This window comes from Martes martes (genome assembly GCF_963455335.1).
Source record: "Martes martes genome assembly, chromosome: 12".
Classification (NCBI taxonomy): domain Eukaryota; kingdom Metazoa; phylum Chordata; class Mammalia; order Carnivora; family Mustelidae; genus Martes; species Martes martes.
Window position 1 is genome coordinate 854,513 of NC_137900.1, and position 15,292 is coordinate 869,804.

Sequence of the window (15,292 nt, forward strand, 5' to 3'; positions counted from 1 at the left end):
CAAAGGCGGGTGGCGGTCCTACGTGTAGGAGGCCCTGCTGACAGTCAGGCGGCCAGGGCTCCGTCAGAGCAGAGACACCGAAGCAGAACTGGGGGTCGTGGGGCCTCGTCGGTCCCTATTCTCCGCTCCTGCCCCGCATCGCCAAGTCTCAACACCCAGTGACGGCCACCGGGGAGGGCCCTGGAGGTGGAAACTCTCCAGACGCCCCCTGCCCAGAGACGCGTCGTGGGAGACACGCAGCAGACCTGCGTGCGAGGCCGTCTTTGCGTGGCCTGACCCGGGGCTGCTCCGGCGAGAAGACAGGTGGGTTGAGCACGTGTCGCGGTCACTGTCCCTCCTCATGAGTGCACAGAGCTGTGGCAAACGAGAGCTTGGAAGGGAAGGCTGGAGAAGGGGCCGGGCCCGGGCCGTGGGAAAGCTCCGAGCTCGCCGGCACTGCTCCGGGCGTCCTTTCCCGGCTTCCCGCGTCTTCCAGGTGCACCTGCGAGAGCGAGGGGCTCCCCTCACCGGCCCGGCCCGCCCGGCAGTGTCGTGAGCCGCACACGGGGGCCCGCGCACACGTTCTCCAAGTTCACCGTGAACGTGCACACGCACTTTCCCGTAGTGCAACCATGTGCCCTACAGCTGTGTGTCCGCTTGGACGTGTCGCTCTTGACGACGCCGAGGTGATTTCTGATTCTGTGCCGCGGAAACTAACGGCGAGTGCTGCCGGGCCGCTCTCCCCGCATGGCTCCCGGCGGAGCTCGGCTCCGGCTCCTGCGTCCCCATGGTCCCTTCCCACTCTGGGTCTGGGCTTACAGTCTGGAACCAACAGTACCCCGGGGTGGGGGCGCCGGTGCGATCAGCCGTGCCAGGACTCGGCCGGTGGGGGCCGCCTCCGCCTCTGTGGCCTTCAGAGCTGACCGCCGTGTTTCCCACGTGGGGCGCAGAGGCCACGGCGAGGAGCCCGACGGGCGGCCGGCCGGGTGAAGAGGCATGTTGGGCGTTTTCACCGAGTCCGGCCTCCGGTTGTGCAACCCGGGGAGAAACCCCCAGCTGAGCCCGGGCAGCCCCCGGAGCCCGAGGGGTTAGTGGCGGTGCCACTGGATGCGCCGGCCGGTGGCAGCAGGGAGCGCGGCCCCACGGTCAGCCGGGCCACCGTCCCCGTCTCTCTGCGCAGACCACGGAGGCCGCGTTGAGGGCACACAGCTCGCATCCCCGTCAGCCCCGCCGAGTCCCTCTCCGGATGCCCCGATGCCGCTCCACGGCCGCACCCCGAGGACCGGGGTCCCCTCCTCCTTCAGAGCCCGGCTGAAGGCGCCCTCCTCGCGTGGGAGCGTCCGCGGGGACGTGCCGAGATGATGACCTTGTCTTCCTGTACGTTGTCTGCGAAGACCCCGTTTCCGACCAAGTCAGTTCACAGTGCGGCGGCTTCGAGCTCCCACGTCGTCTGGGGGCACAGGGCAGGCTGTGGCCACCCTCCGAGCCGGCTCACTGCGGCTCTCCGGCTCCCAGACGCGGGCGACCGTGGGGCCAAGCCCTCCGGGTCTGGGAGAGACGGCGAAGCGGGCAGGAGCTTGGTCTGTGACTCCAGCCAAGGCGGGCCTGGCTCGTGACCCGCGGGACCGAGAGTCCACATTGGCTTTCAAGACTGAGAAATAAATTATTTTTAAAGAGGGTTTTGGAGGGTATTCTAGACGTGAAACCTTTGTAATATTAGTTCTTTTGTCCCATCATCCTATTGTCGTAACCGTGGTGATACAAGCACATGCCGGGTTTACTGACTTTCCTGTCCGGGAGAGCAGGACGGTTACGTTTCTCCGCCCTGTCAGGGAGAGTGTTTTGACCGTACGTGTGGTATAATGGGACATTTCCATTTGGTCTTTGTCCCAGGTTCCTGGCACAGAGCTCCTAGTCCCCTTGGAATCTCCCGAGTGGGGTCTCTTGTTTTTCGGAAGGAGTTTCCTCCCAACCACACCTGAGGTCACGCTAATGAGGTGACCTCGCGAGGCACCCTGACCAGCTTCCAACGGGGCTGGTGCCCAGAAAGACCCAGCCGTGCGTAGAGGGGACGGGAGAGGGGCCAGGCGTGGGCTTCCGTCACCAGTGGCCAATGATTCAATCACCTGCTCCTGTATAATGACTCCGTAGAGACCCGCCGATGAAGGGCTCCAGAGAGCGTCCAAGCTGGGGAGCACAGGGAGGAGCAGGGGACGGTGCCCCCCAACCCCCACGTTGCCCTGCGCCTCTCCCAGGCGGCTGTTCCCAGTCGCATCCTTTATAGTGAACTGGAAGTAGTCAGTAAAGCACTTTCCTGAGTGCTGAGAGCCGTCGTAGCGAGTTACCAGCCCCGAGGAGCCAAGTGGGACCGGGGTGGGGTATGTGGGGCACCAGGACCCGGGACAGGCGTCCGACGAGAGGCCGTGTGGCGGGACTGAGCCGTAACCCGTGGGGGCCGGGGGTGCCGACTGGTGCTGCTCCGTGTCGGAATCGAGCGGCGTGCAGGGACCCGCGGCCGCTCCTTGGACATCTGTCTTAGTGACCGAAAAGACACCGCGGACCTGCTGTCAGGAGAGGACACCGGAGACCTCCAGGCGGACGAGAAGCTCTGCTCTGCAGGACCCCTCCGGGCGCCCGCCGCCAGCTGGGGCCGTCTTTGTGCGAGACGCTGGCCCACCGAGAGAGGGATTTCCCGTCAGGGTCGTTCTGCCGCCCCCACTTGCTGACACGGACTGGAAACCCAGGGTGAGACTTCTCGGCGACCGCGACCGCCCTGCAGCTGCACCGGCTTCGGAAGCGCGGTTCTCGGGGAAGAGGGCGTTGGGCTTCATCCGCTCCGAAATCTGAACTTGGGGGAACAAGGAAGCGTGTCTCCACTGTACGCACACGTGTGCGGTAGAGATGCGATATAGTTCCCAAAAGCGCTGTACTTTTGGGCGGCTGTGTCGTTTTAGGATAAGCCTATAAAGAATTCCCTCAGTCGTGTAAGCATGAGACGGAGGACCAGCCGGCATCGCCGCAGAGACCGGCTCCACGCCAGGGGAGGAGGGCGCTGGGCCGGAAACGAGAGCGCCCGGGTTTGTCCTGAACCAGACTGGAGCGCACCACGCTCGCTCCCTCCCTGCGTCCCTTCCACATGCGCCACGGCCGCATCTCGGGGGCCGGGGGGCTCCCACCAGCTCTCACGGCTGGGAGGACAGACCTAAATCAAGCATGTCTGCAACACGCGGGCATGATGACACCCGTGATGTGTGCCTCCAGGTGGCGTTCCAGGCACGCTGTCTACACGCAGCCTTGACCCGTCGTAGGGTGACGGGGATCGAGGAGGTGTCCCTGAGGGGTCAGTGAGAACCACCTGGCGAAGGAAGACCGGGGACAGCGCGCTCCGGGCAGGGAGAGCAGCCTGGGACAGGCCCCACGGGGGAGGGAGTTCGGTGCTCTTTGGGGTTTGAGGACATGGGAGACCCCAAGGGCTGGGATGTCAGAGCGGGGGCAGCAGGGAGCCCGGTGAGGCCGGGCGTGCGTGGGGGCTGGTCCTCATGTCACGTAAAGGCGTCGGGCCACTGGGGGCAACGTGGTCCCACCTGTGTTTGGAAGATCTTTCTGGGGCACTTGGGTGGCTCCGTCCGATGAGGGCCGGACTCTTAATCTCAGCTCAGGTCTTGATCGCAGGGGCGTGACTTCACGCCCCTTGGGCTCCATGCTGGGAGCCCTTACTCACAGAAGGGAAAAAAGGACCTTTCTACGTAGGTGTGGGGAGCCCTTTGGGGCCGGGTGATGGAAGAAGTGGGGGGCCTGGGACAGAGGCTCTTGACTAGGGAAGAGACGATCCTTTCTTGAGTTAGGGTGATGGCCCTGGGGACAGAGGACACTAGGCAGAAGCCTCGCGGGGGTGAAGCCAACAGGACATGGCAAGGGGGGGGTGTACAGAGAGGAGGAGCCGGGGTGGGAACTCGCTGTGCGTCTCGGGGAACACGGATGGCAGTACTGTTGGGTGAGGGAGAGAATTTGGGGAAAAGGTCAGGTTTCAGGCCGGGATCAGGGTGGAGCACGGTGTAGATCAGGAGTTAAGTCTGGATACTCTGTGTCTGAGGTGCCACTGGGACGGCCAAGGGACGATGCCGGAGAGACGGTTGAAAACACAGGTCTGCAGCTGAGGGGAGCGGTTCAGGCTTGAGATGCAAACGCCGGCGTTGGCGGGCATCTGTGGCCGCGGAACCACGGGCTCGGAAGAGACGGCGCAGTGGAGAGACCACACCCGAGGCCGGGGGGGAGAACGGGGGTGAAGCCTAGAGAAGCAGCGGCAGGGGGCCCGGGGTCCTTGGGATCATGACATTGAGCAGAAACGTAACTTTCAGGCAGCAGGGATCTGGGACAACGAGCTGTGGAGAGGCTGAGCAAGAGAGAAACGAAGACGTCCTTGACCTCGGCTGTGCTGTCTGCGCCGTTCGAGGAGGACCCAGAGCCGGCCGGGCCGGGAGGGTGGGCACACGGAGCCACCTTGTTCGTGCGCGGACTTCCGCAGTGTCCGTGCTGTGGGCGGCGGCCGCCCGCCTCTCCCGTCAGCGTGGCGTTGGCTATGCTCCGATACTCCGGATCCCTCCTCATTTTTTTGGCCTGATCCAGCATTACTGATGCTCAAAAAGCTTTACTCGCAAAAGAAAAGAGTTCATCAAAATGAGAACCTGCTGGGGCGCCTGGATGGCTCAGTGGGTTAAGCCTCTGCCTTCGGCTCAGGTCATGATCTCAGGGTCCTGGGATCGAGCCCCGCATCGGGCTCTCTGCTCAGCGGGAGCCTGCTTCCCCCCCTCTCTCTGCCTGTCTCTCTGCCTGCTTGTGATCTCTATCAAGTGAATAAATAAAATCTTAAAAAAAAATAAAATTAAAAAAATAAAATGAGAACCTGCTTTTTATGAAAAGACTGTTATTAAAAAAAACACCCCGAAAGACAGACTGTCTGCTAAGAGAACACGTTATCTGGTTCTTTATCCACCTGAAATGGGCTGCTACTGAGAACATATAAAGAACTTGTGAAACTCAAAAGTAAGAAGATATATAACCCAGTTAGAAGATGAGCAGATGATTTAAACAGATGTTCCACACAAGAGGGTGTACAGACAGGGGCGCCTGGGTGGCTCAGTGGGTTAAGCCTCTGCCTTCAGCTCAGGTCATGATCTCAGGGTCCTGGGATCGAGTCCCGCATCGGGCTCTCAGTTCAGCAGGGAGCCTGCTTCCCTTCCTCTCTCTCTCTCTGCCTGCCTCTCTGCCTACTTGTGATCTCTCTCTCTCTGTCAAATAAATACAATCTGTAAAAACAAACAACAAAAAAACCAACTTTGGATCTGCTAAAATATTAAAAAAAAAAAAAAAAGAGGGTGTACACACAGCCAATGGGCTGTTCTCAGACCCCCTCTGCCTTCACACCGGCCCGTCACTACACCTGAATGGTCTCCTCCAGACACGCCATGGCTCCCCTCGCCATCTCCCAGGGGGCCCACCACGCCCGTCTCCTTTCCCTCTTGCCTGCTGCCAATCCTGAGGACAGTGTGGCTGTGTTCCCTCCAGGTGGGACGGCCATCAGCCTCCTGGGGTACACACCCCACGCAGCCCCCTCCTGCCACGAAGAGGCCCATGAAAGCAGCAGGCTACTGCGGAAATCACCGTGTGTGACTTCCAAACTCAGTTATAAAAGACACTGAAGCTGCCCCCGGCTCTCACGGTGAGGCCGGTCTGCAGCCATGTAGGAGGGCACTCAGGGAGCCCCAGAGAGAGATCCGTGTGGGAGGAAGGGAGGCCCCCCTCCCCCAGCACTCCCTTGCGGGGCAGGTGAGCTCGCTCCCTCGTGAAGACCCCTCTGGCCTCCGTCAGCCCGCGGGTGAGGCAGCACTGGCTGACTCTGACCCAGACAGAGCTGAGCCTCTCCTGAATTCTTGACCCACAGAAAGTAGCGGGACACTGAATGTTTACTGGTTGATGCGGTTCGGTTTGGGGGGTGATGTGTCCTGCGACAGTCGTTCCGTATGGTTCAAGCCGGAGGGAACCAGCAGCCTGCGTCTGACTTGGGATCAAAGCCACATTCTGCTGCTTAGAAAGTACATTGTTCAGACTGTCCCCATCTATGAGGGGGGTTTACTGCACTTGTTCCCGTGGGTTCTGAACCTGTAGAAAGGAAAAGAAGGAGGGAGGGAGGGGGACATAGGAGGGAGCCGGCCAGAGCTATAGGTAGGGAAACTGTGGAGAAAGAAGTGATGAAAAGATGATTTTTATAAACCGTTAAGGAATCCCATGTGATATCATCCACATTTCTGACCCCACCCAAGGAACTGCTGGCAAAACATATAGGTTGCTGTGTAAACTCTCAGGTCAGGCTTGCGAGGAACCCAGTCACGTGAAAACTGCACGCAGATGAGGGCTGAAGCACGGTTAGGTCATTTCCCCAAAGTTCACAGCAAACGTAACACACGTAGGTGTCGGCGCTCTGACCCAAGTTCTGCAAGGGCAGGGTCCAGCCTCTGGAGCGGAAAGCGGAAGGGAGCCCGGATCCGGCCGAGGGACCCTCCCCTGCCTCCCCTCTCTGCTTTCCACCGGGTCACCATTCATCCAGGCTGGCGGGGTCTGGAACCACAAGCCTCAAGACCAATTCTCGAGAAGCCGTCTGTCCTCTTCAAGCACCCTTGAGGGCCCCCAGGGGGAGAAAAGTGAGGAAAACCCCACCGATAAAGATGGGGCAGCCTCGAGGGCTGTTGGGTTCCGACGACTGTCTCTGCTCAGCCTCTCCCCCCGGCCCCCCACCCCGTAACTATTTTACCACCTTCTCCCTTTCTCCCTGGATTTCCGGAGGCCCTTGGCCAGTCACTGGCACGGCCCTTGCAGGGCGCGTTAGGAAAGAGAAGTGTGTGGGACGCTGCTGCGAACAGACTCGCAGAGACGGGGCCTGAATCATTTTAACAGGGTAATGCGCCGGGCCTGGCTCAGCCACGCTGTCGGCAGACCACGGCCAGAGAACTTTTATTTCCTGCCATGTGTGCGGCAGTGGCGGGGCGCGGGGGGGGGGGCGGAGGGGGGCCGGCCCAGCCGCCTCTGGGTCTGGCACCCAAGGCCAGGGCTCTCCCTCATTCACCCAACTAGCAGGAAATGGGGCTTGAGCAAAAAACGCCACACAAAGTGCCTGATAATCAGTTAAAAGATAAATGTCACCCAACAGCGGAGACGCGGATGGTTCCAGATCCTTTCTCCAAGAGCCAAAACAAAGAAAATTCCTACGTTACAAACAGGAGGGTCAGGCTTTCCAATTCCAGACCTTGGCATGTGTTAAGCAAAACCAAGAATAAGCAAGAAAATATGCTATTTGAATTGCATTCAAAACGTCTTTTACAAGTGAAGCAAATTACTTCTGCATGTTCCGGGGCTCTGCAGAGAACAAATAGTGTTCTGCCTTTAATGGGTAAAATTACACAATTTGCTTTTAACAGTAAACCAAAAGCCACGGTGGCTTCAGATAGCGTCGCGCTCCCTCCACGCAGCCCTAGCGCCGGCGGTTTCTGGGCCTTTCGGCGGGACGCGGGCGGCCCCACCGCGCGGCGTGGCGAGGAGGGCCCGGGAGGGCGCCGGCGGGGACGCGGCCTGGCCGCTGCCCCGGACGGTCTCGCTCCCGCCCGCCCGCCCTTCCCTTCCTCCCGCGCCGCCGGGTTCCGGGACGGAGCAGCGGCGGGCTAGGCGGGGTGGGCCCGAGTTACCGACCCGCGGCCAGGCCCCGGGCTCCCCCTCCCCGCCACTGGATGCCCACTGCCCCGGGCGCCCCTGCGGCGCGGGCAGCCCCGGCGAGGCCCTGCGAGGTCCTGCCGGACGCGCCCCCGCCCCGCCCCGCCCCGCCCCGCCCCAAGGCGCCCCTCGGCGTCCCGGCGTCCGGAGGGCGCGCGCGGGAGGCCCGTCCCGGGGCGCCCCGGCGGCCCCAGGTCCCCGCGCCCGGCTTCCCGCGCCCCCGCCCGCCGCAGGCGCGTGTGTCCGGCAGGGGGCGCCGGCGCCGGCCTCGCTGTGCCCGCGGGGCGGGCGGGCCCCGGACCCTGCCTCCTGCGCGCCCGCGGTCCGCCCCCCGCGCTCCTCCCGGCGGCCGGCGGGACGCGCAGCCCGCGCCCCCGAGCCTCGCAGCAGCGCGCGCCGCCCCGGGCCGGGCCAGGACGGAGACCGGCGGTTCCCCGAGAGGCGCCCACTCGCGCGGAGCCCGCGAGGAAGGGCAGCGCGCGCGGCCCACAGCGGTGCCGGCGCCCGGCCCCCCGCGCCCCGCCGGCCCCCGCGCCCCGGCCCCCTCGGCCCGCGGCATGGCCCCGGGCTCGGCGCTGCCGCCGCGGTGCGCCCCGGCCGTCTGGGTGGCCGCCGCGCTCCTGCTCTGCGCGCCCCGGACCTCAGGTAGGACCCGTCGCCTCGGGGCGGGGGCGGGGGCTCCGCGCTCGGTCTGCGCCCCCGCGGCCGCGCCCGGGCCGCTCTCCGGGTCGGGGGGCGCCGCGCGGGGCCCCTCCCCGCCGGGCCGCCGCGATCCCGCGCCCGCCGCCCCGCGCCGCTTCGGCTGAGGCTCCGGGGCCGGCCCAGCGTTTCCAGAGGCCGCGCGGGGGGCGGCGGGGAAGCCCCGGCCGGGGGTCGCGAGGGTCGCGCGTGTGGAGGCGGCCCGGGCCCGCCGATGCGACTTGAGTTCTCAGGACCTCGAGTGGGTCCTTGCCCTCCCGGGTTCCCACGGGGCCCGCGGCCCCCGCGCCCCGCTCCGAGTCGGAGCCCCCACCCAGGGCGCGCGGCGCCGCAGTCGGGCGGGGCCCAGGGGCGGCCTCCCCTCCACCCCCCGCCGCCAGGTCGAAAGGGACTTTGGCTTCCCTTTTGTTGGCCGGTCCACCCCCTCCTCCACTCCCGGGAGGTGGTCGAGTGGCGTTTCCTGCCTGGGGTCGGAGGGTCGCGGGGCGGCCTTTTGGCGGCTGGGGCGGCCCCCCGGGACCCGGGACGGGGCAGGCCGCCGGAGGGTCGGGCCCGCGTTCCTGGTGGCCTTTCCTGGAGGGGCCCACGTCGTCCCCGGGGGCCCCGCGCGGGCGTGTGTGCGTGGGCGCGGGGCTTGCGGGAACCGCCGCGGGTGCGGAGGGAGCGGGGACCCGCCTGGGGAGCCGGAGGAGGCGGCGCGCGCCCACGCCGTCCGGACCCCGGAGCGCCTCGGGCCGCGCGCGGGGCCGCATTCCGGGCACCCTGCCGGGCTGGGGGGGGGTGGGTGGGCGGCGCTGCCTGCGGGCGGGGGCGCGGGGAGGCTGAGGGGGCCGGTCTCCAGGGCCAGAAATGTTACGCTCGCAGGGGATTCAGGGTCGCCCGCCCCCCGAATTCCTGCAGGCAGGTGAGCGTCGGGGCCGTCGCGGGAGGGGCTCCCCCCGCGCCTGGCTGCCGGCGGCGCGCTCCCGGGGCCCGTCCACACAGTCAGGAATGCTGGGCAGCCCTTTTGGGGAGTCGTCTGGGTTTAAGCAGATGCCGATTACGTCACACAGTCCGGGCTTCTTGATTTGGGAAGGGGGCGCGCTGCTGTGTCGCTGGCCCTGAAAGCCTAAAGCGCCCGGGGTCCTCGGCGCGGCGCCCGCTAGCCTCTCCGAAGTCAGCCTGGGGCGTCTCGCCGCACCCCTGCGGGGCTCCGCGCCCCCGTCCCCGCCGGAATCCCTCTCCCCTTTAGGGCGGGGGATCCGTTCGCTGCGGGAGGGGGCGGCAGGGGCTCAGGCGGGCGCCGGGACGCGGTGGCCGCGCGGGGCTGGGTGGTCCTGCGCCCCTGCGCCCGGCCCGGCTGGCCTGCGCTCTCCGTGGCGCGCGCGCAGGGTGGGCGCTGTGCGGCGCGCGGGGCGGGGGGGCGGGCGCTGCGACGGAGGCGACCCGCCCTCGCTCAGATGCGGGTTGGCGCGAGCAGGGGAAGGTTGCCCACGGGTCGGGCGCGGCGGCTCGCACATCGCCGTCTTTTCCAGCCGAATTTCGGAAACGTCTGACGGACAAAGCAAGCCTGGGTCATCCTCCGTAACTCCCGAGCCCCGCGCGGAGGTAACTTTGTTTTCCCAGTGAAGCGCTCATGTCCGGCAGGGGAGGGAAGCCTGTGCACCGGCCTCTTGCTTCTGGAAGGCTGGGTTAGCTGAGAGTCCACAGTTGTTCATATTCAAAATACGAATACAGTTTCAGGAGGCCGGGAGATTTGGGCACTTGGCATCTTTTGTGCTGTGATAAGAAATCCTTGTCACCTGAGCGTGTTTAAGACCCAAAAAATGTTACTATGTAAGAACTCGGAAAGGTGGTTGTAGAAGGATTTGAAAGTCCTTATTCTACACTTCAGTGGACGGCTCTTCCCTAAGGAGACAGATTCCTGATGGGCTGTGGGCCTCGCCTGGCCTGCGTGGGACGGGCTGCGACGGGTGCTTTTGGGGTCCTCCCTTTCCCCATTGACCGTGTGCGGCCTTGACTTCTGGCCCAGATCCTCGGGCTGACGGTCGTATTAAATGATGCTCGCGGGCCATTTGGAAGCAAGCAAACGAAAACATCTTGAGTAAGAAGACTTTGGAAGAAGACAAGTTTTCCTGTATATAGTAAGACAGCATGTTTTTCTTATTACAGCTGTGTGCGGAGCAGAGCAGCACACGCTGGAAATGTTTTAATGTTTAACAGCGAGAGCACTGTGGCGTGTGCTCAGTGCTGAAGGCCATCCCGAGACCCGGACACGGCTGCCCCCAAGGACACCCACAGTGAGTGTCGCAAAAGCCACGTGGGTTCCCCCGGGGCTCTAGGCAGCGAGGCCGAACTTTGACTTACCAAAGCAAGTCACAGTTGGAAACACGACCAGAATTTTGCTTAATGGTTCGTGTGCCAAAAATCAACATGAGTTTCAGAATACGCTTCCGTGGGTCGTTTTGGGGACAGGATCTGTGCATGGACGCGAGGCCATGGGAACGACGTTTCTGTTTTTATTGTGAAACCTGTTTCCTTTTGTTGGGACCAAGTACGGCCTCTCTTGGTGTTTCTGTGTCCCTCTTTGCGGTGAAGCATGTGTTTGCCATGAATAGGCAGTCAGCCTTGGTTTAACCTCTGAGACATTTAAGCCTGGCAAAGCCTGGGTTTAACACGGCTCTTTCCTCTGGAATCTTTCCCCCCAGATCAATGGGCTGGAGAAGTCCTGGGCCGCAGCTCCTCTGACTGAGAGGGAGGAGGAATCCTTTAAAGGGGGATTTCTGAAGGCAGGTTTCCGCCCAGAAGGGGCTCTCCTTTAGGATGCGCTCCCCACGGGGGAGGCCAGGATGTGGAAACTTATGACCATTGCAAGGCGGCCTGGGTGTGAAGGGTTTGGCCTCGCGCGTCTGCTGAGCCCTGGCCAGCCTGGTGAAGCGCAGGGAGTTTGTGTGCTCTGGGACCGTTCCCTGGGAGAGCTCTAATTCTATAATTCCAAGCTGCAGTCCAGGGAGAGACAGGGGCTGCTTAGTGTTATCCCCACCCACGGTTTATGACCCTCTTCTAAAGCGGTCGTTGATACCACAGGCCTTTTGGTGTTTGTTTGTCCGTTCCCTGTGGACTGACCCGTCCGCCTCCCCAGCTGCGGCGGCGTCCTGGGGCCGCCAAGTCGAGCAGGGCAGGGTGGGGAAGCACCGAGTTTGCCCTGGTGGGCCCCACGGTGGGGGGCGGGGAGGGCCTCCCGGAGGGCTCTCACCCCGTCCTGCTAGAGAAGGTTGTCGGAAAGACCCTTCTTTGGGGACCCTGTGGTGACTGCCAGGCGACCTCCAGGAACGCCGTGGAGGAACCAGAGCGGAGGGGGTTTGGCTTTGCAGAGAGAGGAAGCCTTGGGGCGAGGGCTGGGGCTGGCGTGGCCAGCAGTGGCTTCCTGGGAGGACGGGCGGCGGAAAAAGGTCAGCGCGGCCCCAGAACAGAGGTGGCGGCGTCCGGCGAGGAGTGAGCGCCTCCTGCGTTGTGAAGCCACAAGAGGAGCCCCGGCCCATAATTACGGCAGCCGGCGGGGCTCCGCACCAGCCTCTCTCCGGTAGGTCCTTGTGTGCTTTCGTCGAGGAGCTTGGCCGAGTTGGAAGGAAGGGCAGGACGGCTCTGCTCGCATGTGCCGTCGCCAGAGACCATGTCTGGGGTGTGTGATCTGGTTGGACTCGCGCTAACAGAGTGGCCGAGGAGTGGTCGGACAGTGCGGGCAGTCTTCTGAAAGCTTCTCAAAAATGGGGGATTGTGTTCGTGTGGTTTGCACCATTTGGGGGGTTCTGGTTTTTTGTTGTTGTTGTTGTTGTTGTTATTTTTAAATTTCTGTCTCAGAAAGATCCCCCCCCCAAAAAAAATCAAAAGCCCAAGGGAAGGAAGTAATTACAGAAAAATTTAGCCTAATTAGACTAAGTGGCTTGTCCTCTAGAAAGTCTTGCGTTCCGGGGGGAAGTGGTGTGTGTGTGTCTTTAATTGTCGCTGGAAGGAGCTCCAGGAGGCTGTCACTTGGAAGATGTTATCTGGGAGAATGTGGCTGCTTCTTCAAGTCCTCCGTGAGTGGGGGAGGGTTCGCCCCATCCCCCAAGCTCCCAGCCCAGGGATTTCCCCAGCCCCGGGGGGCTGCTAGTTAACCCAGCGTGCACTGAAGTGAAAGAAATCTTTGCAGACCCGAGCCCCGAAGGACAGTCGCCGCCGGCACGTGTAGCTCTGCAGGTTAAAATTAATCAAACTGAAATGCAAGATTCATTTCCTTCGCTGCCCTGGCGGCCTTTCACGGCTCCAGGCACACAGAGGACATTCCCATCGCTGCAGGGAGCTCCGTGGCCACACCCCAACCCCCAGGGGCTGTTCCTCCCTTCCGTCCTGGCGAGGAGGGGCTCTCCCTGCTTTGCCTAGAGCTTCCTTTGTTGCTTGTGGGAGTTGGGAAGGCAGAACCCAGTTGGATGGACGCTAACCAAGGTGGAGAACCAGAGGGCCCTGCCCCCGGGGCGCGCAGCACGTGTGTGAGGAGGGCAAGGGCCAGGACGCCTTCCCGCTGACTTGTCAGGCACCTCCTCCCCCCTCCCCCTCGGGGGTGCAGAAGCAGGGTCCCCAGGGAAACCCACTTAACAGACTGAGCCACCCAGGAGTCCCATCTGCTTAGTTGTCAAAACACAAACGAGGAAAGGAGAAATCAAAGTAATGTGGATTATCTCGGATCTTTTATTTTTATTGTACTTATTATTTTAAAAGTTTTGTTTATTTATTTGACAGAGAAAGAGAGCGCACAAGCAGGCGGGAAGGGCAGAGGGAGAAGCAGATTTCCCGCTGAGCAGGGAACCCAGTGTGGGGCTCCTTCCCAGGACCCTGAGATCATGACCTGAGCTGTCTTCTAAGAAAAGACAAAACCTGGGGCCCTGGGTGGCTCAGTCTGTGGAGTGTCCGACTCTGGGTTTTGGCCTGGGTCCTGATCTCCTGGTGGTGAGATCAAGCTCCGTGCCAGGCTCCCCGCTCAGCATGAGGTCTGTTTGGACCCTGTCTTGCTCCCTCTGCCCCTGGCACTCTTGGAGGGGGGGGTGCTCTCTCTCTCTCTCTCTCTCTCTCTCATGGATAATTAAATTAAAAAAAAAAGACAAAACGTGAAAACAAATCTTGCATTCCTACGTTTGTTTTTGGTTGTGACTTGGCGTAATGCTTCTGACGCTGTTTGGTGTGCGGTGTGGGTGGGGTTGGGCGAGGACGCAGTGCGCGGCTGGGGTTGTAGGCAGGGTTCCTGCCACGGAAGGTCGGAGACACAAGTCTGGGATACCAGGAAGCAAGAAGGAGCCTGCGGGGCTTGGAGTGGAATTGGAGACATTGGTCTAACTCATGATTCCTGTATTCACAGGCACCACACGTGCGCGCACACACACACGAACGTTCAGATTTTGACATCGTAACTTGTAAAATACCTGTTTTCCTATAGGTAACGGTTAGGTCCTGGCCCCTCGCTAGCCGTGAGCCCTCTCACTGCCCAGATCTTGGTTGCTGAGTACTGGGCGCACTCGGGGCTGGGAGGACTCTGGAGGAGGGACTGACCGTGGGGACGGCACGGGGAGGAGTCCTACATGAGCCCGGGGCATCTTCTCGGGCCAGAAGGGAAGTGATGAGGAGTAGCGGGAACTTAGCAGATATGCAGGTCACCAACTTGCCGGAGCTCTGGGGGTCAGATCGGGGACGCGTTCAGCACCCAGCCACGGGCGGCCCAGGGTTCTGCGTGGAGCACCGTAGCAGCCACGGCTCACACCGGTCACGAGCCCGCGAGGAACCGGATGCTCTTGTTCGTCTCCCCGGGCTGCCGGCCAGAGCCCCACAGACCCAGTGACTTAAAGCACAGAACGTACAGGAGCTGCGCGGAAAGTCAGGGTGTCGGCAGTCCGTACGCCGCCGGGCGTCTCCGGAGAAGCCTTCTCGTGTCTTCCGGCTCCCGGCGTCCCGTGTCGTGCGGCATCGGCTTGCTGTCTCGTGCACCTTCACGTGGCCGCCTCTCCTCCGTGCGCGGGTGGGTCTCTCCCTCTTCGTGTCAGGACACCCATCACGGGGCTTAGGCCCACTCTAAATCCGGGACAGTTTCGTCTCGGGGTCCTTCCCTTGTTACGTCTGCAAAGACTGCTTCTGCGTGATGTTTGAAGTTCTAGGTGGATTTGATTTTGGGAGCCGCCATTTAACCCACTACTTTCCACAAATTAATAGAAGGGGAGGGGCGGAGAGGCCAGTAAACGTGCGGCGAGCGGGAGACATCACAGGGAGCAGTGGTGACCGTGGAAACTGACCTGGGGACGTGCCGTCAGCGAATGCCCGATCTAACGGGAGGGGGCCACGCATGGGGGGTGTCTCCCCGTAGAGCCCTCCTGCGCAAGGGGACAGTTAGGGACAAGACTAGAGGCATAGGACATCACGCTAACGGGCTGATCGGGGCTCACGCCACCTGGTGGGCAGGTGGACGTCGTTCTCCTGAGAAGGTGTGTGTCCCTTGGGTGGCGTTCCAACTGGGAATACAAAACGGGATGCGAGCCAGCAAGCCCGGCGCGGGGAGGGGCCTTTGATGAAACAGTTGGCTTTTAGCAGAAAACGTCAAGGTCGCCAAGGGCAGAGACGGCCAGGGAACGGGTCCAGCCTGAAGGAGACTGCGGGGGGGGCCCACGCAGAGGGTGACCTCACACGGGTCCGGGCTACCGCGGAAATGCGCCGGCGTGGGCGTCGGTGGAAGGTTATGAAATGGGAACGTGGGGGTAAATTCTTCAGAGGTGTGGTCAGGGTTAAGGTTCCCGAGTGTGAGAGTTGTGGGGAGGTCATGGAAGAGCACGTCCGACTCTGGGGAAGGTCATGC

At 62.4% G+C, this 15,292-nt stretch overlaps 1 protein-coding gene across 1 annotated transcript in view; it reads left to right on the forward strand.

Annotated features, from left to right (window-relative positions):
- Window positions 1-8,297: 8,297 nt before the first annotated feature.
- ROR2 (receptor tyrosine kinase like orphan receptor 2) overlaps window positions 8,298-15,292 on the forward strand; it is a gene marked incomplete at its 5' end in the record, with an annotated part of 165,198 nt that continues 158,203 nt past the window's right edge. Inside the window, one exon of the mRNA XM_080820455.1 lies at window positions 8,298-8,385. Coding sequence (XP_080676581.1) covers window positions 8,298-8,385 — 88 coding nt within the window. The remainder of the gene's footprint in view (window positions 8,386-15,292) is intronic.